We start from the raw sequence: 21,281 nt of genomic DNA on the forward strand, positions 1-21,281 counted from the left end.
TTCAAATTTGGGAAGTTTCCAATTTTGGTCATTATCTCTTCAAACTGGCACACTTGCACTCTCTCTCTCCTTTCTATGGAACTCCCACAATACATTTACTGGTCTGCTTGTGTTATCCCATAAGACCCTCCCAATAAATGTTTCCTTTTTCATCTCTGATTTTATTGATTGGATCTTTTCTATTCTTTTTTTAGTTAGTTGGGCCAATGGGGTGTCAATTTTGTTTACTTTTTCAAAAAACCAGCTCTTGGCTTGCCTGACTTTTTGTAATTTTTTTTTTTTGTATTCAATCCTGTTGATTTCTTCTCTTATTTTAATTATTTCTCTTCTCCTACTAGATTTGGGTCTGGTTTGCTGTAGATTTTCTAGATCCTTGAGATGCAGTGAAAACTCATCTATTTGGTGCCTTTCCAATTTCTTGATGTAGGCACCTATTGATATAAACTTTCCTCTTAACACTGCTTTTGCTGTATCCCATAAGTTTTGGTATGTTGTGGTGTTATCCTCATTTACTTCCAGAAAGTTTTTGATTTCTCTTTTGATTTCTTCTATGACCCAGTGTTCATTCAGGAGCATGTTGTTCAGTATCCATGTGTTTTCATATGCTCTAGGGATTCCTGAGTTGCTAATTTCCAACTTAATTCCTTTATGGTCTGAGAAGCTGCGTCGTATGAATCTAATTCTTTTGAATTTGCTGAGACTTGCTTTATGGCCTAGTATGTGGTCAATCCTAGAGAAGGTTCCATGTACTGCATTCTAATCCTTTCTCCCTCTCCATGCCTTCAGGAACTCCTAGAACCCGAATGTTGGTTTTTTAAATAGTATCCTATAGATTCCCAACAATATTTTTTAGATTTCTAATTTCCTCTTCTTTTCTTTGGTTTTATTGTATACTTCCCTGTGCTCTGTATTCTAAATCTGGTATTCTCTCTTCTGTTTCACTGACTGTTTTTAAGGCTCTCTAATGTGTTGTCATTTGACCTATTGAGTTCTTCATTTCATTTTCATTTCTCTTCACTATCACACTTTCCTGTTCTACTAGTTTCTGCATTTCATCTTTATTCTTAAGATTTCATTTTCTCAAAGGAGATTTTCTAACCTGTCCAGTTAGGAATTCCATACCTCAAGCATTTGTTTTTGAAAACTTCTAATTGTTCTTATCATAATTTTTTTTGAAATCTGTATCTTGCATTTTTTCCATCTCATCATTTTCAGGGCTTGGGGTGTCTTGTTCATTTGGGGGTGTCATAATGTCTTCCGTGTTCTTGTTTTCTCGGTTTTGCATTTGTTGCTTGGCATTGTGGAGATATCTTTGGATTCTTCTTCCCTCGCCATGGTGTTTTTTCTTGTTATACTATGACTGTATTAAGTGGACTGTCTGCTTTTGATGGAGCCTTAGAGGCTTGAGATGGGTGTGGCCTGAGAGCTCTGGTTCCTCAGGGTTAAGGGTGTGCCAAAGGTGACACTCCCAGGTTAGGCGTGGTAAATCTCTTTCTTTCTTTCTTTTTTTGATTCAAAGGGAAGTAATTCTGCACAGCTGAATGCAATTGGAGGTAGTTAGCAGGCGAATGATATACCCACAAGAGCCAGAGATCGTAAGCTCTTTCCCAAAGTCCACACAGGGAATTTGTGCTGCACTCAGTGTGGGCTCAAATTCTCCTGCAGTGTCCCATTGGGTTGCCAAGGTTACCAAATTGTAGCATCTCTGGGAATACTCACATAAATTCCATGAGTTCTCTCCCCACCATCTCTTTTTTCACAGTCTCAGTTCATTAGCACCACACATTCACTAGGTCCTAATCTCCTGTTATCCTCCCCACCCCGCCCTGAGTCAGGTTTTTCTGCTAGGCTGAGGGCTGCTGCAGACCTGAGGTCGCCCCGCTTATGACGTAAGTCCAAAATGATGCATGCTCTTTGTCTTGCTCGCCTTTTTAGAGGTGAGCGGAGAGAGAGAAACTTGTGTCCATATCGGTCACTTTTTTCCCTCTCTCTTCTAGTTAGCCTGGTGAACTTTTTTGTTTTCCCCCACGGGGTTTCAAGCCTCAACCTGACACCATCAGATTATTAGAGAGCATTGGAGAAACCCTGCAAGATATAGGTATAGGCAAAGACTTCCTAAAAAAGACCCTGTAGGCACAGGCAGTCAAAGCCAAAAGTAACTATTAGGATTGCATCAAATTGAGAAGTTTCTGTACTGCAAAAGAAACAGTCAGGAGAATGAAGAGGCAACTAACAGAATGGGAAAAAAATATTTGCAAACTATGCAACAGATAAAGGGTTGATAACCAGAATCTACAAAGAAATATAGAAGCTCCACAACAATAATAAAAAAAAAAACACTTAAGAGATGGGCCAAGGACGTCAATAGACATTTTTCAAAAGAAGAAATCCAAATGGCCAACAGACACATGAAAAAATGTTCAGGATCACTAGCTATCAGTTTAACTCTGTAATTAACACACAATTATTCTTAGGTGTTTAAATTTTAACTGAAAAGTGATCCCTGTTAAATATAAGAGTGGGAATAAGAGAGGGAGGAGATGTACAATTTGGGACATACTCAATCGGACTTGTCCCAAATGGTGGAGTTAGAAACGTGCCAGGGGATTCCAATACAATCCCATAAAGGTGGCATGGACCAATGCCATCTCACTAGTCCAAGTGATCAATTTCAGTTCACAATTGATCACACTGATAGGTCCAAGAGTCAAAGGGATCACACAAAAAAGACTAGTGCATGCTAATACTAACTGATAGAATCAAAAAGGGAGAGAATGCTCCATCATGGGAAGCAGGATACACAGTAGACTCATAGAATGGCAGATGTCCTAAATAGCACTCTGGCCTCAGAATCAGCCCTTAAGGCACTCAGATCTGGCTGAAGAGCCCATGAGAGTATTTTAGACATGGAAAGCCAAGACACTCTGGAAAAAAAGAAAAAAAAAGAAGACCTAAATGAAAGAGCTCTGCGAGTGAGATCCCAGTGGAAAGAACGGGGCCATCAAAGAAGGAGGTACCTTTCTCTGAAGGGAGGAAAGAACTTCCACTTTGACTATGGCCCTGTCAGAATAAGATCAAAGTCAGCGAACTCAACAGGCTTCCATAGCCTTGGTAACTATGACTAGAGCCTAGGGAGATTACTGATGCCATAAACAGGAGTGTCAAATTGTTAAGTCAACAACAGGAGTCACTGTGTACTTACTTCTCATGTGGGATCTGTCCTTAGTGTGTTGTCCAATGTGAAGTAATGCTATAACTAGTACTGAAACAGTATTTTACACTTTATGTTTCTGTGTGGGTGCAAACTGATGAAATCTTTACTTAATATATACTGAATTGATCTTCTGTATATAAAGATAATTGAAAATGAATCTTGATGTGAATGGAATGGGAGAGGGAGTGGGAGATGGGAAGGGTGTGAGTGGGAGGGAAATTATGGGGGTGGGAAGCCATTGTAATCTATAAACTGTACTTTGGAAATTTATATTTACAAAATAAAAAAATAAAAATAAAAAACAATTATAGATCAATATCTTTGATGAACATAGATGCAAAAGTTCTCCACAAAATACTGATTGAATCCAACAACACATCAGAAAGATCAATCACCCAGATCAAGTGGGATTTATCCCTGGTATGCAGGAGTGGTTCAATATTCACAAATGAATAAGTGTGATATATATCACATTAACAACCTGAAAAACAAAGGCCATACGATGATCTCAATAGGTGCAGAGATAACATTTGATAAAATACAACACCCTTTCATGATGAAAACCTTAAGCAAATTGTGTATGGAAGGAACACTCCTCAACAGAATTGATGCAATATATGACAAATCTGCAGCCAGCATTTTATTGAATGGTGAAAAGTTGGAAGCATTGCAACTAAGGTCTGGAAACATAAGGATGCCCATTCTCACAACTGCTATTCAATAAAGTTTCAACCAGAGTCATTAGCCAAGAAAAAGAAATCACAGGGATGCCAATTGGGAAGAAGGAAGTCAAACTATACCTACGTGCAGAAGACATGGTTCTATATATAGGGGAAGCAAAGACTCACTAAGAGACTATTGGAACTCGGGCCGGCGCCGCGGCTCAATAGGCTAATCCTCCGCCTAGCGGCGCTGGCACACCGGGTTCTAGTCCCGGTCGGGGCACCGGATTCTGTCCCGGTTGCCCCTCTTCCAGGCCAGCCCTCTGCTGTGGCCAGGGAGTGCAGTGGAGGATGGCCCAGGTGCTTGGGCCCTGCACCCCATGGGAGACCAGGAAAAGCACCTGGCTCCTGGCTCCTGCCATCGGATCAGCGCGGTGCGCCGGCCGCAGCGCGCTGGTCGCGGCGGCCATTGGAGGGTGAACCAACGGCAAAGGAAGACCTTTCTCTCTGTCTCTCTCTCTCACTGTCCACTCTGCCTGTCAAAAAAAAAAAAAAAAGAGACTATTGGAACTCATACAAGAGTTTGTAAAGTGGCAGGTTACTAAATTAACACACAAAAATGAATACCCTTTCTATATGAAGACAATGTCATGGCTGAGACAGAACTTCTAAGATCAATCACATTTAAAATAGGTACAAGAACAATTAAATCCCTTGGAGTAAATTTAAACAAGGAGGTTAAAGACCTCTATGATAGAAATTACAAAACCTTCCAGAAAGAAATGGAAGGAGATAAAAAATGGAAACACCTCCATTTTCATGAATTGGAAGAATCAGTATCATCAAAATGTCCATACTACCAAGAGCAATTTACAGATTCAATGCAATACCAATGAAAATACCAAGGACATTCTTTTCAGAACTAGAAAAAATGATGCTAACATTCATATGGAAACAAAAGAGACCCTGAATAGCTAAAGCAATTTTATAAGACAAACACAAATTGAAAGCATCACAATGCTAGATTGCAAGACATACTACAGGACAGTTATTACCAAAACTACCTGGTACTAGAAAAAAAAAATAGATGTGTATACCAAGGGAACAGAATAGAAACTCCAGACATCATCCATGCATCTACAACCAACATCTTTGATGAAGGAACTAAAATCAATCTCTCGAGCAAGGACAGTCTCTTGAACTGGGGAAATTGGATTTTCACATGCAGAATTATGAAACTAGACCCCCTTACACAAAAACTAGACACTTACACAAAAATCCACTCAAAATAGATCAAACATCTAAATCTATGACCTGATACCATCAAATTACTAGAGATCACTGGGGAAACTCTGCATGACATTGGCATAGGCAAAGACTTCTTGGAAAAGACACAAGAAGCACAGGGAATCACAGCAAAAATAGACTAATTCGACCCTGCAAAAGAAACACTCAGCGACATGAAGAGGCAACTGGCAGAATGGGAGACATTCTTTGCAAATTATGCAACAGATAAAAGATTAATATTCAGAATTTTAAAGATCTCAAGAAACCTAATAACAACAAAATAAACCATCCAGCTAAGAAATGGGCAGAGGACTTAGACTGGCATTTTTCTTTTTTTTTTTTCAAGATTATTTATTTGACAGGTAGAGTTACAGACAGTGAGAGGGAGAGACACAGAGAAAGGTCTTCCATCCATTGGTTCACTCCCCAAATGGCCGCAATGGCTAGAGCTGTGCCAATCCAAAGCCAGAAGCCAGGAGCTTCTTCCAGGTCTCCCATGTGGTTGCAGGGGCCCAAGGACTTGGGCCATCTTCTACTGCATTCCCAGGCCATAGCAGAGAGCTGGATTGGAAGAGGAGCAGCCGAGACTACAACCAGAACCCATTTGGGATGCTGGCGCCGCAAGCAGAGGTTAACCTCCTGTGCCACAGCGCTGGGACCTAGACTGGCATTTTTTTAAAAGAGGAAATTCAAATGACCAACAGACACTTGAAAAAATGCTCAGGATCACTAGCCATCAGGGAAATGCAAATCAAAACCACAATGAAGTTCCATCTCACCCTGGTTAGAATGGCTTTTTTTCTTTCTTTCTTTTTTTTTTTTTTTTTTGACAGGCAGAGTGGACAGTGAGAGAGAGAGAGAGACAGAGAGAAAGGTGTTACTTTTTGCTGTTGGTTCACCCTCCAATGGCTGCCACGGCTGGCATGCTGCAGCTGGTGCACTGCACTGATCCAAAGGCAGGAGCCAGGTGCTTCTCCTGGTATCCCATGGGGTTCAGGGCCCAAGCACTGGGGTCATCCTCCACTGCCTTCCCAGGCCACAGCAGAGAGCTGGCCTGGAAGAGGGACAACCGGGAAAGAATCCGGTGCCCCGACTGGGACTAGAACCCGGTGTGCCAGCACCGCTAGGTGGAAGATTGGCCTATTGAGCCATGACGCTGGCCTAGAATGGCTTTCATACAAAAATCAACAAACAACAAATGCTGGTGAGGATGTGGGCAAAAGGCATCCTTGTTTACTGTTGGTGGGAATATATACTGGTATAGCCACTGTGGAAGACAGTATGGAGATACCTCAGAAATCTGAATATAGACCTACCATATGATCTAGCCATTCCACTCTTGGGAATTTAAACAAACCAAAAGAAATCAGCATATGGAAGAATTATCTGTACCCTCATGTTCACTGCAGCTCAATTCACAACAGCTAAGAGATGGAATCAACCCAGATGTCTATCATCACAAGACTCAATAAAGAAATTATTGTGTGTACACACTATGAAATATAACACAATGGTTAAAAAATACCAAAATCCTGTTATTTACAACAAAACAGATACAACTAGAAACCATTATACTTAATGAAATGAGGGTGTCCCAAAAAGACAAATACCACATTCTCCCTGATCTCTGTTAACCAGGAGAGCCCCAAAATGTAATTTATAGGAGTGAAACTGACAATTTGAGAGGCAATGATTTTGAGCAGCCCTTGTCGCAACTGTTGAGGAACAGTGGATTTTTTTCTTCATACTATTTGCTGAACTCTTTACAGAGTGTAGAGTAAATCTTATGAGTATAATGTTAACTGAAAATAGATCTTTGTAAAAAGTAAAAATGGGAATAGGAGAGGGAAGAGAAAAAGGGTGGGAGTGTGTGCAGGAAGAAGGCTAGATTGGGAAGTATCACTATGTTTTTGAATCTGTATACAGCAAATACATGAAAGTTGTAGACCTTAAATTAAATTTTGCAAAAATCTAAATACAATTGTGAGTGAAATGAGCATTTAAGTGATAACCAAACATCAGAAGCTGCTGGGAATATTTGGTGCATTTGGACCCAGAATGGCTGCCCCTGGTTGTGATGGCACTGGAGAGATTCTGCTGGAAGATGAGAAAGCAGGGTCACTTCTTTCGACTAGATGACCATGGATCCACCATGGAGAAGTATGGTGGAATAGGAATAAATGAATGCTCTCCTGAAGGACAATTTTTTTTATCTTTTATTTAATGAATATAAATTTCCAAAGTACGACTCATGGGTTACAATGGCTTCCCCCCCCAATACTGTCCCTCCCACCCACAACCCTCCCCTTTCCCACTCCCTCTCCCCTTCCATTCACATCAAGATTCATTTTCGATTATCTTAATATACAGAAGATCAGCTTAGTATACCATAAGTAAGGATTTCAACAGTTTGCTCCCACACAGAAACATAAAGTGAAAAATAATAGATGATTTTTTTTAAATGATGATGAAATCAGATCAGACCTATTGTCATGTTTAATCCCAGTGAGAGTCAAGTTGGGAATTGATAATTTCTTTCTTTTTTTTTTTTTTTTTACAGAGGATCAGTTTAGTGTACATTAAGTAAAGATTTCAATCGTTTGCACCCCCATAGAAACACAAAGTGAAATATACTGTTTGAGTACTTGTTATAGCATTAAGCCTCAGTGTACAGCACATTAAGGACAGACATCCTACATGAGGAGTAAGTGCACAGTGACTCCTGTTGTTGACTTTACAAATTGACACTCCTGTTTATGGTATCAGTAATCTCCCTATGCACCAGTCATGAGTTTCCAAGGCTATGGAAGCCCCTTGAGTTCTCCGACTCTTATCTTGTTTAGACACGGTCATAGTCAAAGTGGAGGTTCTCTCCTCCCTTCAGAGAAAGGCACCTCCCTCTTTGAAGACCTGTTCTTTCCACTGGGATCTCACTCACAGAGATCTTTTTGCCAGAGTGTCTTGGCTTTCTATGCCTGAAATACTCTCATGGGCTTTTCAGCCAGATCTGAGTGCCTTTAGGGCTGATTCTGAGGCCAGAGTGCTATTTAGGACATCCGCCATTCTATGAGTCTGCTGAGTATCTCACTTCCCATGTTGGATCACTCTCCTCTTTATTTATTCTATCGGTTAGTGTTAGCAGATACTAGACTTGTTTATGTGCTCCCTTTGACTCTTAGTCCTTTCATTATGATCAATTGTGAACTGAAATTGATCACTTGGAATAGTGAGATGGCATTGGCACATGCCACCTTGATGGGATTGAATTGGAATCCCCTGGTATGTTTCCAACTCTACCAATTGGGGCAAGTCAGCCCGAGCATGCCCCAAATTATACATCTCTTCCCTCTCTTATTCCCACTCTTATGTTTAGCAGGGATCACATTTCAGTTAATTTTCAACACTTAAGAATAACTGTGTGATAATTACAGAATTAAACCAGTCATATTAAGTAGAACAGACAAAAAAAAATACTATGAGGGATAATGTATTAAGTTGTCCATTAGCAGTCAGGGCTATGCTGATCAAGTCACCATTTCTCATAGTGTCCATTTCACTTCAGGAGGTTTCCTTTTTGGTGTTCAGTCAGTTGTCACCGATCAGGGAGAACATATGGTATTTGTCCCTTTTGGACTGGCTTATTTCACTCAGCATGATGTGTTCCAGATTTCTCCATTTTTTGCAAATGACTGGATTTCGTTGTTTCTTACTGCGGTATAGTATTCTAAAGAATACATATCCCATAATTTCTTTATCCAGTCTACCGTTGATGGGCATTTAGGTTGGTTCCAGGTCTTGGCTATTGTGAATTGTGCTGCAATAAACATTAGGGTGCAGACCGCTTTTTTGTTTATCAATTTAAACTCCTTTGGGTAAATTCCAAGGAGTGGGATGGCTGGGTCGAACGGTAGTGTTATATTCAGGTTTCTGAGGAATCTCCAGACTGACTTCCATAGTGGCTTGACCAGTTTGCATTCCCACCAACAGTGGGTTAGTGTCCCTTTCTCCCCACATCCTCGCCAGCATCTGTTGTTGGTAGATTTCTGTATGTGAGCCATTCTAACCGGGGTGAGGTGAAACCTCATTGTGCTTTTGATTTACATTTCCCTGATTGCTAGTGACCTTGAACATTTTTTCATGTGCCTGTTGGCCATTTGGATTTCCTCTTTTGAAAAATGTCTATTTAGGTCCTTGGCCCATCTCTTAAGTGGGTTGTTGGTTTTGTTTTTGTGGAGTTTCTTGATCTCTTTGTAGATTCTGTTTATTAACCCTTTATCTGTTGCATAGTTTGCAAATATTTGTTCCCATTCTGTTGGTTGTCTCTTTACTCTCCTGACTGTTTCTTTTGCAGTACAGAAACTTCTCAATTTGATGCAATCCCAATAGTTGATTTTGGCTTTGACTGCCTGTGCCTCCCGGGTCTTTTCCAGAAATTCTTTGCCTGTGCCAATATCTTGAAGGGTTTCTCCAATGTTCTCTAATAGCTTGATGGTGTCAGGACGTAGATTTAGGTCTTTAATCCACGTTGAGTGGATTTTTGTGTAAGGTGTAAGGTAGGGATCTTGCTTCATGCTTCTGCACGTGGAAATCCAGTTTTCCCAGCACCATTTATTGAATAGACTGTCCTTGCTCCAGGAATTAGTTTTAGATCCTTGATCAAATATAAGTTGGCTGTAGATATTTGGGTTGATTTCTGGTGTTTCAATTCTGTTCCATTGGTCTATCCATCTGTTTCTGTACCAGTACCATGCTGTTTTGATTACAACTGCCCTGTAGTATGTCCTGAAATCTGGTATTGTGATGCCTCCGGCTTTGTTTTTGTTGTACAAGATTGCTTTAGCTATTCGAGGTCTCTCGTGCCTCCATATGAATTTCAGCATCATTTTTTCTAGATCTGCGAAGAATGTCTTTGGTATCTTGATTGGGATTGCATTGAATCTATAAATTGCTTTTGGGAGAATGGACATTTTGATGATGTTGATTCTTCCAATCCATGAGCATGGAAGATTTTTCCATTTTTTGGTATCCTCTTCTATTTCTTTAAGGTTTTGTAATTTTCATCGTAGAGATCTTTAACGTCCTTGGTTAAGTTTATTCCAAGGTATTTGATTGTTTTTGTAGCTATTGTGAATGGGATTGATCTTAGCAGTTCTTTCTCAGTCATGGCATTGCTTGTGTATACAAAGGCTGTTGATTTTTGTGCATTGATTTTATATCCTGCTACTTTGCCAAACTCCTCTATGAGTTCCAATAGTCTCTTCGTAGAGTTCTTTGGATCCTCTAAGTACAGAATCATATCGTCTGCAAAGAGGGATAGTTTGACTTCTTCCTTCTTGATTTGTATTCCTTTGATTTCTTTTTCTTGTCTGATGGCTCTGGCTAAAACTTCCAGAACTATGTTAAATAGCAGTGGTGAGAGTGGGCATCCCTGCCTGGTGCCAGATTTCAGTGGAAATGCTTCCAACTTTTCCCCATTCAATAGGATGCTGGCTGTGGGTTTTTTATAAATTGCTTTGATTATATTGAGGAATGTTCCTTCTATACCCAATTTGCTTAGAGTTTCATCATGAAAGGGTGTTGAATTTTATCAAATGCTTTCTCTGCATCAATTGAGATAACCATATGGTTTTTCTTCTGCAGTCTGTTAATGTGGTGAATCCCATTGATTGATTTGCGAATGTTGAACCATCCCTGCATACCAGGGATGAATCCCACTTGGTCTGGGTGGATGATTTTCCGGATGTGTTGTTGTATTCTATTGGCCAGAATTTTATTGAGGATTTTTGCATCTATGTTCATCAGGGATATTGGTCTGTAATTTTCTTTCAGTGCTGCATCTTTCTCTGGCTTAGGGATTAAGGTGATGCTGGCTTCATAGAAAGAATTTGGGAGGATTCCCTCTTTTTCGATTGTTCTGAATAGTTTGAGAAGAAATGGGATTAGTTCTTCTTTAAATGTCTGGTAGAATTCAGCAGTGAATCCATCTGGTCCTGGGCTTTTCTTTGTTGGGAGGGCCTTTATTACTGTTTCAATTTCTGTTTCAGTTATGGGTCTATTTAGGTTTTCTATGTCTTCCTGGTTCAATTTTGGTAGATTGCATGTGTCCAGGAATCTATCCATGTTTGATAGGTTTTCCTGTTTGCTGGCATACAGGTCCTTGTAGTAATTTCTGATGATTCTTTTTATTTCTGTGGTGTCTGTTGTTACGTTTCCTTTTTCATCTCTGATTTTATTGATTTGGGTCTTTTCTCTTCTTTTTTTAGTTAGTTGGGCCAATGGTGTGTCAATTTTGTTTATTTTTTCAAAAAACCAGCTTCTCGCTTGGCTGATTTTTTGTAGTGTTTTTTTGGATTCAATCCTGTTAATTTCTTCTCTGGTTTTAATTATTTCTCTTCTCCTACTAGATTTGGGTTTGGTTTGCTGCAGTTTTTCTAGGTCCTTGAGGTGCGCTGAAAGCTCATTTATTTGGTACCTTTCCAATTTCTTGGTATAGGCCCCTATTGCTATAAATTTGCCTCTCAATACTGCTTTTGCTGTATCCCATAAGTTTTGATATGTTGTGTTGTTGTCTTCATTTACTTCCAGGAAGTTTTTGATTTCTCTTTTGATTTCTTGAATGACCCAGTGTTCATTCAGGAGTATGTTGTTCAGTCTCCATGTGTTTGCATACTTTCTGGGGTTTCCTGAGTTGCTAATTTCCAGCTTCATCCCGCTGTGGTCTGAGAAGCTGCATGGTATGATTCTAATTCTTTTAAATTTGCTGAGACTTGCTTTATGGCCTAGTATGTGATCAATCCTAGAGAAGGTTCCATGCGCTGCTGAGAAGAATGTGAAGTCTGTAGATGTAGGGTTGAAAGTTCTGTAGATATCTGTTAGATCCATTTGGGCAATAGTGTCAATTAAATCTGCTGTTTCCTTGTTGATCTTCTGTCTGGATGATCTGTCTATTTCTGAGAGTGGAGTATTGAAGTCCCCCAGTACTATTGTATTGGAATCTAAATCTCCCTTTAAGTCCCTTAACATATCTTTTAAATAGACCGGTGCCCTGTAATTAGGTGAATATACATTTATAATAGTTACATCTTCCTGTTGAATTGAACCCTTAATCATTATATAGTGTCCCTCTTTGTCTCTCTTAACAGTTTTTGTATTCAAGTTTATTTTGTCTGATATTAATATGGCTACACCTGCTTTTTTTTGGTTTCTGTTGGCATGGAATATCTTTTTCCAACCTTTCACTTTCAGTCTGCATGCCTCTTTGTTAGAGAGATGTGTTTCTTGTAGGCAACAAATAGTTGGGTTGTGTTCTGTGAGCCAGTCAGCCAAACGGTGTCTTTTAACTGAAGAATTCAGACCATTAATGTTCAATGTGACTATTGATACGTAGTGACTTTGCCCTTCCTGCAGGACAATTTGGCTGAGAGCATGATGGTTTGCTCAGTTGTCTGAAATGCTGGAAAATGTAGTCAGTCTGTGGTGCTCATAGACCACCACCAAAAGCACTGTACATCTCAGAGTGCTCAAGACCACACAGGAGGAAAGATCAGCCTGTCTTCAGCCTTACAGAATGCTGGTGCCAAGGGCAGGCATTTGGCAGAGTGGTTGGGATTCCCCTCGGGATGCCCACATCCCGTACTGAAGAACCTGAGTTTGTCTCTTGGCTCCTCCATCAGTTCCCTCTTCCCATTAAAGTGCTCGTAGAGAGGCAGCAGATTTTAGCTCAATTAATTTCATTCCTGCCTCCTGTGTGGGAGACTTGTGTTGAGTTCTTAGCTCCTGGCTTTTTCCTAGCCAAGTTCTATGGTTTTTTTGGGGTGACCTGGTGAATAGAAGAACTCTTTGTCTCCCTTTGTCCCTCTACATTTAAATAAAAGTGATAATTTTAAAAATCTCCTGATACTAATGGAGTAAAAATTGTACTTCTGTCTCTTCCTCCCAGATTCATCCGCATTAGGAGGCCCAGGGCTGTCTGTCTTCCCAACAGTCCTAAGGAGAGAGCCTCAGCTCTTATTGCTTACTGGGAATGATGGGGCAATAGGACCTCACTCCCCAGTCATGCCCCACAGCAAGAGAGCTCAGCTCAGTGTGTTCTGTGGGATACAGATGACCCATGAGGCACTGTTGAAAGCATTTTTTCCTCCTGTACCAGACCAGTAGGATGGTTGGAATAACTAGACTGACCAGCCCCAAAATGAAATGCTTTTGTACATATGTAGGATCTTTCATAAGTTCACAAAATACATATTATCAACTTATCAGTTAATTACATTTTTCTGCAAACTTTTTGAAGTATGCTTTTTCACCTACTGCTTCTGAAGTATTGAAGTATAAGGACAAAGAAATATGTAACTATCAATAGTTTTGTAATCTATGAGTATAATTCAATAAGAGTCACAACCTGGCGATGAAGACTAATTCAAATTAGTAAAAAGCATGTGAGTTCCCAAGACATAAAATACAAACCCAAGCAAAGTCTTAGGAAATGAAAGAGGAAGCTCTATTTAGAGACTAATGCTAACCGAGAAAGTGAGAAAAGTATCTGATTATTGGTATACAACATACAATTCTCCTTAGGTTTCATGATGAATAAAATGGATTGGGAGACAAAAAAATCACATATTCAGCTGTGAAATTGAAAACAGAAGGCTGAGTTTTATGTAAAAATCTTGCAACTTGGATGTCAGCACCAAAGGGCACAGGTGACCTTCCTTGTGGACAGGTTCCAGGTACACTTATTTTCTTCTATTCCTCTTCCATGAATATAGGCAAGTCTTCAGGGACTAGGGTAACATGGACTGGCTGGCTAATTGGGAGCTCTGTGCATTGAGCACCCAAGGTCCTAATAATGAGCCAGCACATTCATACCTTGGCCTTCCTGGTGGAAATATAGTGGCTGCACTCCCATTGTGAGCATCTGCACCAGGAGCCTGCCCAAGTTTGTCTCCAGTCCTGAGTGCAGAACCTGAGGCTCCCTCCATTGCACTCCAGGCAGAAGAGGAGCAGCGGAGCCATCACCCATGGTCATGCTTCAGTTGAGACTCAGCGCAGCCCAGTAAGTGCTGAGGGATAGCAGGGAAGGAGGTTGGACTCTTAGGAAAATTGTTTTCTCCTCATCAGAAGAAAAGTGAGAGTTGGGGTATACTTGTGGGAGGGAACCAGTAAGCAAAGCTTCAGCCCAGAGGACTGTGAAGTCTATGTTCTTGTTTCTCACAGGAGTCCCAGATATCTCATTCCGAGTTTGGCTTTCCTCCTGTATTATGTCTCTCTCCCTCGCAGTCCTCTTCATGACAGAAGCAAATGCATCTCTAAACTGTCTCCTGAACACAGAAACATGATCATAAAGGTGATGATGAGGATGCCAGAGAGTATAACATGGTGGGCATTAAGAGGGCTTCCTAAGTATCAGGCTCTGAACTCTGTTGCAAGTAGGCTGTTTTATTGCATCTGCACAATCTCCCAATTTCTGTTGCATAGAGGAGCTCAGCACTTTTTTTTGACTTGTATCTGATAGTCAAGTGCAAAGAATTGAAGCCACATTATAAAAAAACGTTATTATATTTGAAAGTTACAGAGAGGGAGAGGTGGAGAGAGAAAGTTTTCCATCCACTGATTCACTCATGAGATGGCCACATAAGCTGGGGCTGCACCAGGCTGAAGTCAGGAACTCCATCCAGCTTTCCCTTGTGGGTGCAGGGGCCCAAGGGCTTGGATCATCTTATGTTGCTTTGCCAGGTGTGTTAGCAGGGAAATGGATTGGAAATGAAGCAGCCAGGACTTGAACTGTGGCCCATATGGGATGCCAGGGCTACTGGCTGCAGCTTTAGTCAATGCACCGGCTCCTGAAACCACATCTGATTCAGACACAGGGCACATGGCCACTCTACCCCTCTGGTGACCCCAGCAGCAGTTTCACTTTCCTTCCACTGTGCTCTTTCCATGGGCTTCTCTGTCGATTGTGGGCAGTCTTGTGTGAAGTGTGGCTGAGCTCAAAGGCTAAGACCACAGGAGCCCAGGCCCACGATAACTCAGAGGAAATGGCTCTCCTGATCCCACACCTGGGTTTCTCTTCTGCCTACTTCCTCACCACTCTTGCAATCACTAATGTCTTCTCAATCAGAGACATAAAATGGGGTGTTGGTTTCCATTTCTGACTGCAGAACTGGAAAGAGATTACCAACGGTCCTCAGAGTTTCCTGTAGTTTAGATCACTGGAGCTCTGTTTAAGTCCTTCTGAGCAGGAAGAGATAATGAAGAAGTTGAATACATCAGATTTCAGATGCTGATAATGTAGTGTTGAATCCTATCTGCTCCACGCCAAGTTGTTGGCATCTCTGAGAGTTAGCATTGTCATTTGAGTTGGGACCTCATCTACAGAGCCAACAAAGCTCTTGTCCTCCAATGAGAGGACTTCGGAATGTTCATGGAAAAATGGAATGACAAGTATGAATTACTGCTTTTGAAATCCACATAGATTTTTTTCATAATACACTATTTTCCATACATTATACATTTTTACAGATGCTTTTTTTGTAAACTAAACACATTTTTATCTAAAAAGGCTTCGAAACTTCAATATGGCTGTGAACATGTATTTTTGAGAAGAATGATGCTCTCCCTTTCATTTTTTAAATTTTTTTATTTTTTATTTTTTGACAGGCAGAGTGGACAGAGAGAGAGAGACAGAGAGAAAGGTCTTCCTTTTGCTGCTGGTTCACCCTCCAATGGCTGCCATGCAGCCGGCGCACTGCGCTGATCCACGTACTTATCCTGGTCTCCCATGGGGTATAGGGCCCAAGCACTTGGGCCATCCTCCACTGCACTCCCTGGCCACAGCAGAGAGCTGGCCTGGAAGAGGGGCAACCGGGACAGAATCCGGTGCTCCGACCGGGACTAGAACCCGGTGTGCCGCCTCCGCAAGGCGGAAGATTAGCCTAGTGAGCCATGGTGCAGGCCACTCCCTTTCATTTCTGAATGCCCTAATGCTGTACCTTCCTTGGCAGAGTGGAGGCATCAGCAATGAAGATCTATGTTACACGTTCAGTAGACTCTTCCACGGCTCGCAATAACTGGCCGTCATCAGTGTGGCTTTAACACACTCAGTGCTTTCTTGAAGACCCCTTTCAGGAAAGTCCCACAGAACTAGAGACCATGGAATAGCTTGTGCTTGCATCTCTGTGAAGGACACATGGATCCTGTAATGGCACTTAATGGAATCTACAGCAAAATCTTTTGTTTCTGAGTATTCAAAAATCAAGGCAGAACTGTGTTTCACATCTAGCACAAATGCACAGGAGAAGGGGGCAGGCAATGCTTGTGCTCTCCATTCTCCTAGATGATAACCTGTCACAGATATGGGTGTTATTCTTCCTATGTCCAGTGGACAATACAATCACGGGGAGGTGGAGAGATTTACACATGTGTTGGCATGTATTGTAGGTGAATGATGCTGATTTCCTTACTCCCTCCGTACAGCAAGCAGAAATAATGTTATGCCAAGTAGAAATAACATTCCCACACAACATGAAATTTCTTGTTATTAGGAAAGGATTACTACTAGATATTACACAGAAAAACATTTGATGATACTAATATAGAGTTGATATAGATATACAGATAGATAGATGGTGTATCAAATATATAGTTAGTTGGTTTATCAAAGATGTATTTGATTGTTTTTTGGAATAGCAAACAGGTGTTGGACAAAACCATACGTGCATCCAATTTTGCTACTCATCCAGAAATCCTCACTTGTGTGATATGAAGAGAGGGGCATAGATTTTCAAAAGCTTGTCATAATAATGCACGGACTAATTAGATGATGCCTCCCTCCCAGCTAAAGACATGAAGCAGATGAAATGTTTGAAGTGAATGTACATCCCAGAGGGGCTTAAAACCCAACTTCAGTGCACCCTAGTCTGTTTCAGGGGTAGTAGGTGTGTATACTAGATACCTTCACGTACTTTTCAGGTGAGGTTTAAAGAAATCTACTTAGAGATGCACAAACTAATACTGACAAGAAGGTTCATGCGTTGTGGTGCACTTGGTTGAGCCTCAGCTTGGGAAACTCGTCTCTCCTAGAGAAGTACCTGGTTCGAGTCCCAGTTACTGATTCTGACCAAGCTTTCTACTAACATGCATGACAGACTCGGATGATGACCCAAGTACTCAGGTTTCTGACATCACTTAGGAGATCTGGATGGAGTTCTGGGCTCCAGCCTCAGCCTGAGCTCTTGTGGGCATTTGGGGAGTGAAGCAGTGGGGGAAAGATACCTCTTTGTCAAATAGGATGAAAAATGAAGAAAGAAAGATAAAAAGATTGAAGAAAACTTCCTTCCAACAGTCTTATAGGGCAAACATCCATTTCACGGATGAAGAATCTGCACAAGTATGTTTACATTACTTCCTGGAATTCTCTTTTATATATTTCTCAGTTCAATCAGCTTCTCCTGCTACAGTAATGAACTACAGTTGTCTTAGGGCAGATAAAGTTATGTTATTACAACCCATGAATAAGGAAAGGTTAATATGAAAATATTTTCTTTATGCATAGGAAGATTGGGACTCAAAGTTGACTTTGTGTGCTCTCTGATACCAAACACTTCAACGGCAAATAGGAAGGTTTATGATCATAAAAACTGTAAAGCGGCATTACCAGGTTGTTATGAAAAAAGAAAAATTTAAAAAATATTTAAATAAGATACACCTCTCAAACACAAGATAATTTACTGATATCTTGAGGCAAATACAAAAATTACCTGTTTAAGCTTTTGAAAATTCAGACATTTCTTTTAAAAAATCCTTATTTCTGTTCACTGACAGGTGCAGAATACACTAAAGTTACACTTGATCACTGATTTTTGTATGATTATGTGCACTTAACTAAACCACATTTATAAAAATTTGACCCCCACCAGTGACTAGGATAGAAGTTATGGATCACATGGCAGACAGACACACAACAGTGTGCCCACAACATGGTTAAGATACCCCCTCCACAAGGGAGTGTCTGAGCTTGATTCCTGGCTATTGTTGATTACTCAGCTTCCTCCCAGACTGTGGGAGGCAGTGGTGATGACTAAAGTACTTGGGTGACTGTAACCCATGTAGGAGACCTGGATCAATTTCCAGCTCCCAGCTTCTGTAGTAGTCCATCCAAAGACATTGTAAGCATTTAGGAGTGAATCAATGGATGGGTGTGCTTGCTTTCTTTCTCTCTCTCCCTCTCCCTCCCTATCCATGTCTCTCTGTGTGTTTCCCTATTAAACAAAAAGGAGATACAAAAGGGAAAGCAGAAAACTGGAGAATGATGAAACCTCTAAAAGATAACTAACACACAACAGTATGTTCCAATCATGAATGATCAACATTAAGTTAGTGTTGACATAACACAGTCCTGGCATTTAGAGCACAAATAAGTCAATGAAATTTGTATTATTGTTAAAATAAAGTATATTTAACTGCTTCTTAATTACGCTTATTTAGAATATTATCTTTGAAGACAAAAGGGCATTTCCTATTCTTTTTTATTAAAAGACTTGGTTGCATTTGACTATGTTCATGGACTAGTTATGTCTAATGTTCTGGGTTTCTTAACTTTTTAAAGTTGCTCTAAAAAACATTCTTTTAATTATATTTCTTCTGTGGACCTTAGAGTTACCCTGATGTTATACCCATGATTAGCTGAATTAAAACTATATGTAGAATAACTATATGCCAACACTGTGGGCCCATGTCTCCTTTTTCCATCCCTCTCTCTTTTTCCAGAAGGAGCACAGGCTCTGTTGAAACACAAAATCTGACGTGTGTCCTAGAATTCCATTTCGTGGGCTTCTCAGAGGATCCAGCCCTGCAGTCCCTCCTGTTTGGGCTGTTCTTGTCCATGTACCTGGTCACAGTGCTCGGGAACCTGCTCATCATCCTGCTCATCATCTCTGACACCCACCTGCACACCCCCATGTACTTCTTCCTCTGCAACCTGTCCTTGGCTGACATGGGTTTCACCTCCACCATGGTTCCCAAGATGATTGTGGACATCCACACTCACAGCACAGTCATCTCCTATGTGGGCTGCCTGACACAGATGTCTCTCTTTCTCATCTGTGGATGCATGGATGATTTGATTCTGACTGTGATGGCCTATGACCGGTTTGTAGCCATTTGTCATCCACTGCATTACCAGGTCATCATGAACCCCCGCCGCTGTGGCTTCTTGGTTTCTGTGTCTTTTGTGGCCAGCCTTTTCGATTCTCTGCTGCACAACTTGATATTATTACCAGTTACCTGCTTCAAGGCAGTTGAAATTTCTAATTTCTTTTGTGACCCTTCTCAGCTACTCAATCTTACATGTGATAACACCTTCAACCATGACATATTCATGTATCTTATTGGTATTGTATTTGGGTTTTTCCCTATCTCAGGGATCCTCTTCTCTTACTATAAAATCGTGTCCTCCATTCTGAGAGTCCCATCCCCAGATGGGAAGTACAAAGCCTTCTCCACCTGTGGCTCACACCTGTTGGTCGTTTGCTTATTTTATGGATCAAGTTTAGGCGTGTATCTCAGTGCATCCTTCTCCACCTCTTCCAGAGAGAGTGCTGTGGCCTCACTGATGTACACCCTGGTCACCCCTATGTTGAACCCCTTCATCTACAGCCTGAGGAACAGGGACATCAAGAGAGCTCTGCAGAGAACTCTCAACAGAATTAGCTAATCTCACTGCCCTTGCCATCCTTGTGTTCCTAGAACTGAAATGGGCAGCTTCAAGATGTCTAGAATCAGTCCTCAGGTCACAGCATGTGAAGGCATCTATCATCATCTCCATGTCTTTTGGGCTTCTCTTACCACAACCTTTCCTCTCAACATATGGGAAGCTAACGCTGTAGGCTGGGGCTTTAACTTGCTGTGTCACTGTGCAGGCCCCAGGTTGGAGCTCTTAAAAAAATCACTACTCTACTTTCCACCTTTCTTTAATAAAAGGTCACTCATGGTCACTAACCTTAACTACATATGAAGTGTGGTACATTTCACTCATCTCTTCTCTCCCCACTCAGGCCTCATTGTTGGAGAGAGTCCCTTTAGTTACCATTTCTGTTCACATGTTTTTCCCTCTTTACCTCTGTCCTGCAGTAGCTATTGGACCCATTGCCCATATTCCGTTCTCTCCATTATGATAACTGGATTTGTTTCTGTTTCTTGACTGATGAATACATCATGACAAGGGGCAAAGGTAGAGGATGAGCTGTGATGGGAGTATTTAAAAATGTGCACAAGGGGGTGGCACTGTTGCATGTTAGGTTAAGCCTCTGCCAGCAGTACTGGCATCCCATAGGGTGCTGGTTTGAGTCCTGGCTGCTCCACTTCTGATGCAGCTTCCTGCTAATGGCCTGGGAAATCAGCGGTGGATGGCATAAATGCTCAGGCCCATGCACCCATGTTGGAGACCCAGAAGAAGTGCTTAGCTCCTGGCTTTGGATTAGCCCATCTCCAGCTGTTGCAGCCATTTGGGGAGTGAATCAGTGGATGGAAGATCTGTCACTCCTTCTCTTTCTGTAACTCTGCCTTTTGAATAAAATAATTTTTTTCATGTGTTCAAGAAATCAAGCCAGTTTTCAATATCAGTCTTCTCATAAACACAAACGAGGCAGAATTTAGGGTCTTCTCATTTCTGTTGATGACACTCATCTTTTGAGGTGGGTGTTAGTGCCATTTGGGATGCCTGTACTGCAGGGCCTGGTTTTGAATCCTAGCTCCACTCTGATTCTGAATTCCTACTAATGTGCATCTTTGGAGGCAGCAGGTGATGGCTCAAGCAGTTGGGTCCCTGCCACACACGTGGGAGATGTGGACTGAATTCTTAGCTTCTGGCTTTGGCCTGGCCCAGCCTTGGCTGCTGTGGGCATTTAGGGAGTGAACCAGTGGATGGAGAACATTGCTCTCTCAATCTCTCAGTATTTTCCTTTCAAATAAAATAAATTTTTACAACTAAAAAAAGGAACATTCTTCATGTGAGGGAAAAACAGCAAATGTCCTATTTCATTGTGCAAACATAACTCTCCAGACATAGTATGTCTGGCAGGTGAGAACCTTAATTTTTTTAAAAGAAGGTTTGCTTATTTGAA

The 21,281-nt window shown here is 41.1% G+C and overlaps 1 protein-coding gene across 1 annotated transcript; it reads left to right on the forward strand.

Moving 5' to 3' along the window:
* Positions 1–18,828: 18,828 nt before the first annotated feature.
* Positions 18,829–19,875, forward strand: LOC100346416 (olfactory receptor 7E24-like). Its single transcript, XM_017338896.3, has one exon. The coding sequence runs from the start codon at positions 18,893–18,895 to the stop codon at positions 19,871–19,873; it is 981 nt and encodes a 326-aa protein (XP_017194385.2). The 5' UTR covers positions 18,829–18,892; the 3' UTR covers positions 19,874–19,875.
* Positions 19,876–21,281: the final 1,406 nt, after the last annotated feature.

The sequence above is a fragment of the Oryctolagus cuniculus genome, chromosome 16 (assembly GCF_964237555.1).
Source record: "Oryctolagus cuniculus chromosome 16, mOryCun1.1, whole genome shotgun sequence".
NCBI classification, from domain to species: domain Eukaryota; kingdom Metazoa; phylum Chordata; class Mammalia; order Lagomorpha; family Leporidae; genus Oryctolagus; species Oryctolagus cuniculus.

Excerpts from the sequence above, each read along its gene's own strand:
- LOC100346416 (XM_017338896.3), top strand. The coding sequence starts at position 18,893 with ATGTCTCCTTTTTCCATCCCTCTCTCTTTTTCCAGAAGGAGCACAGGC.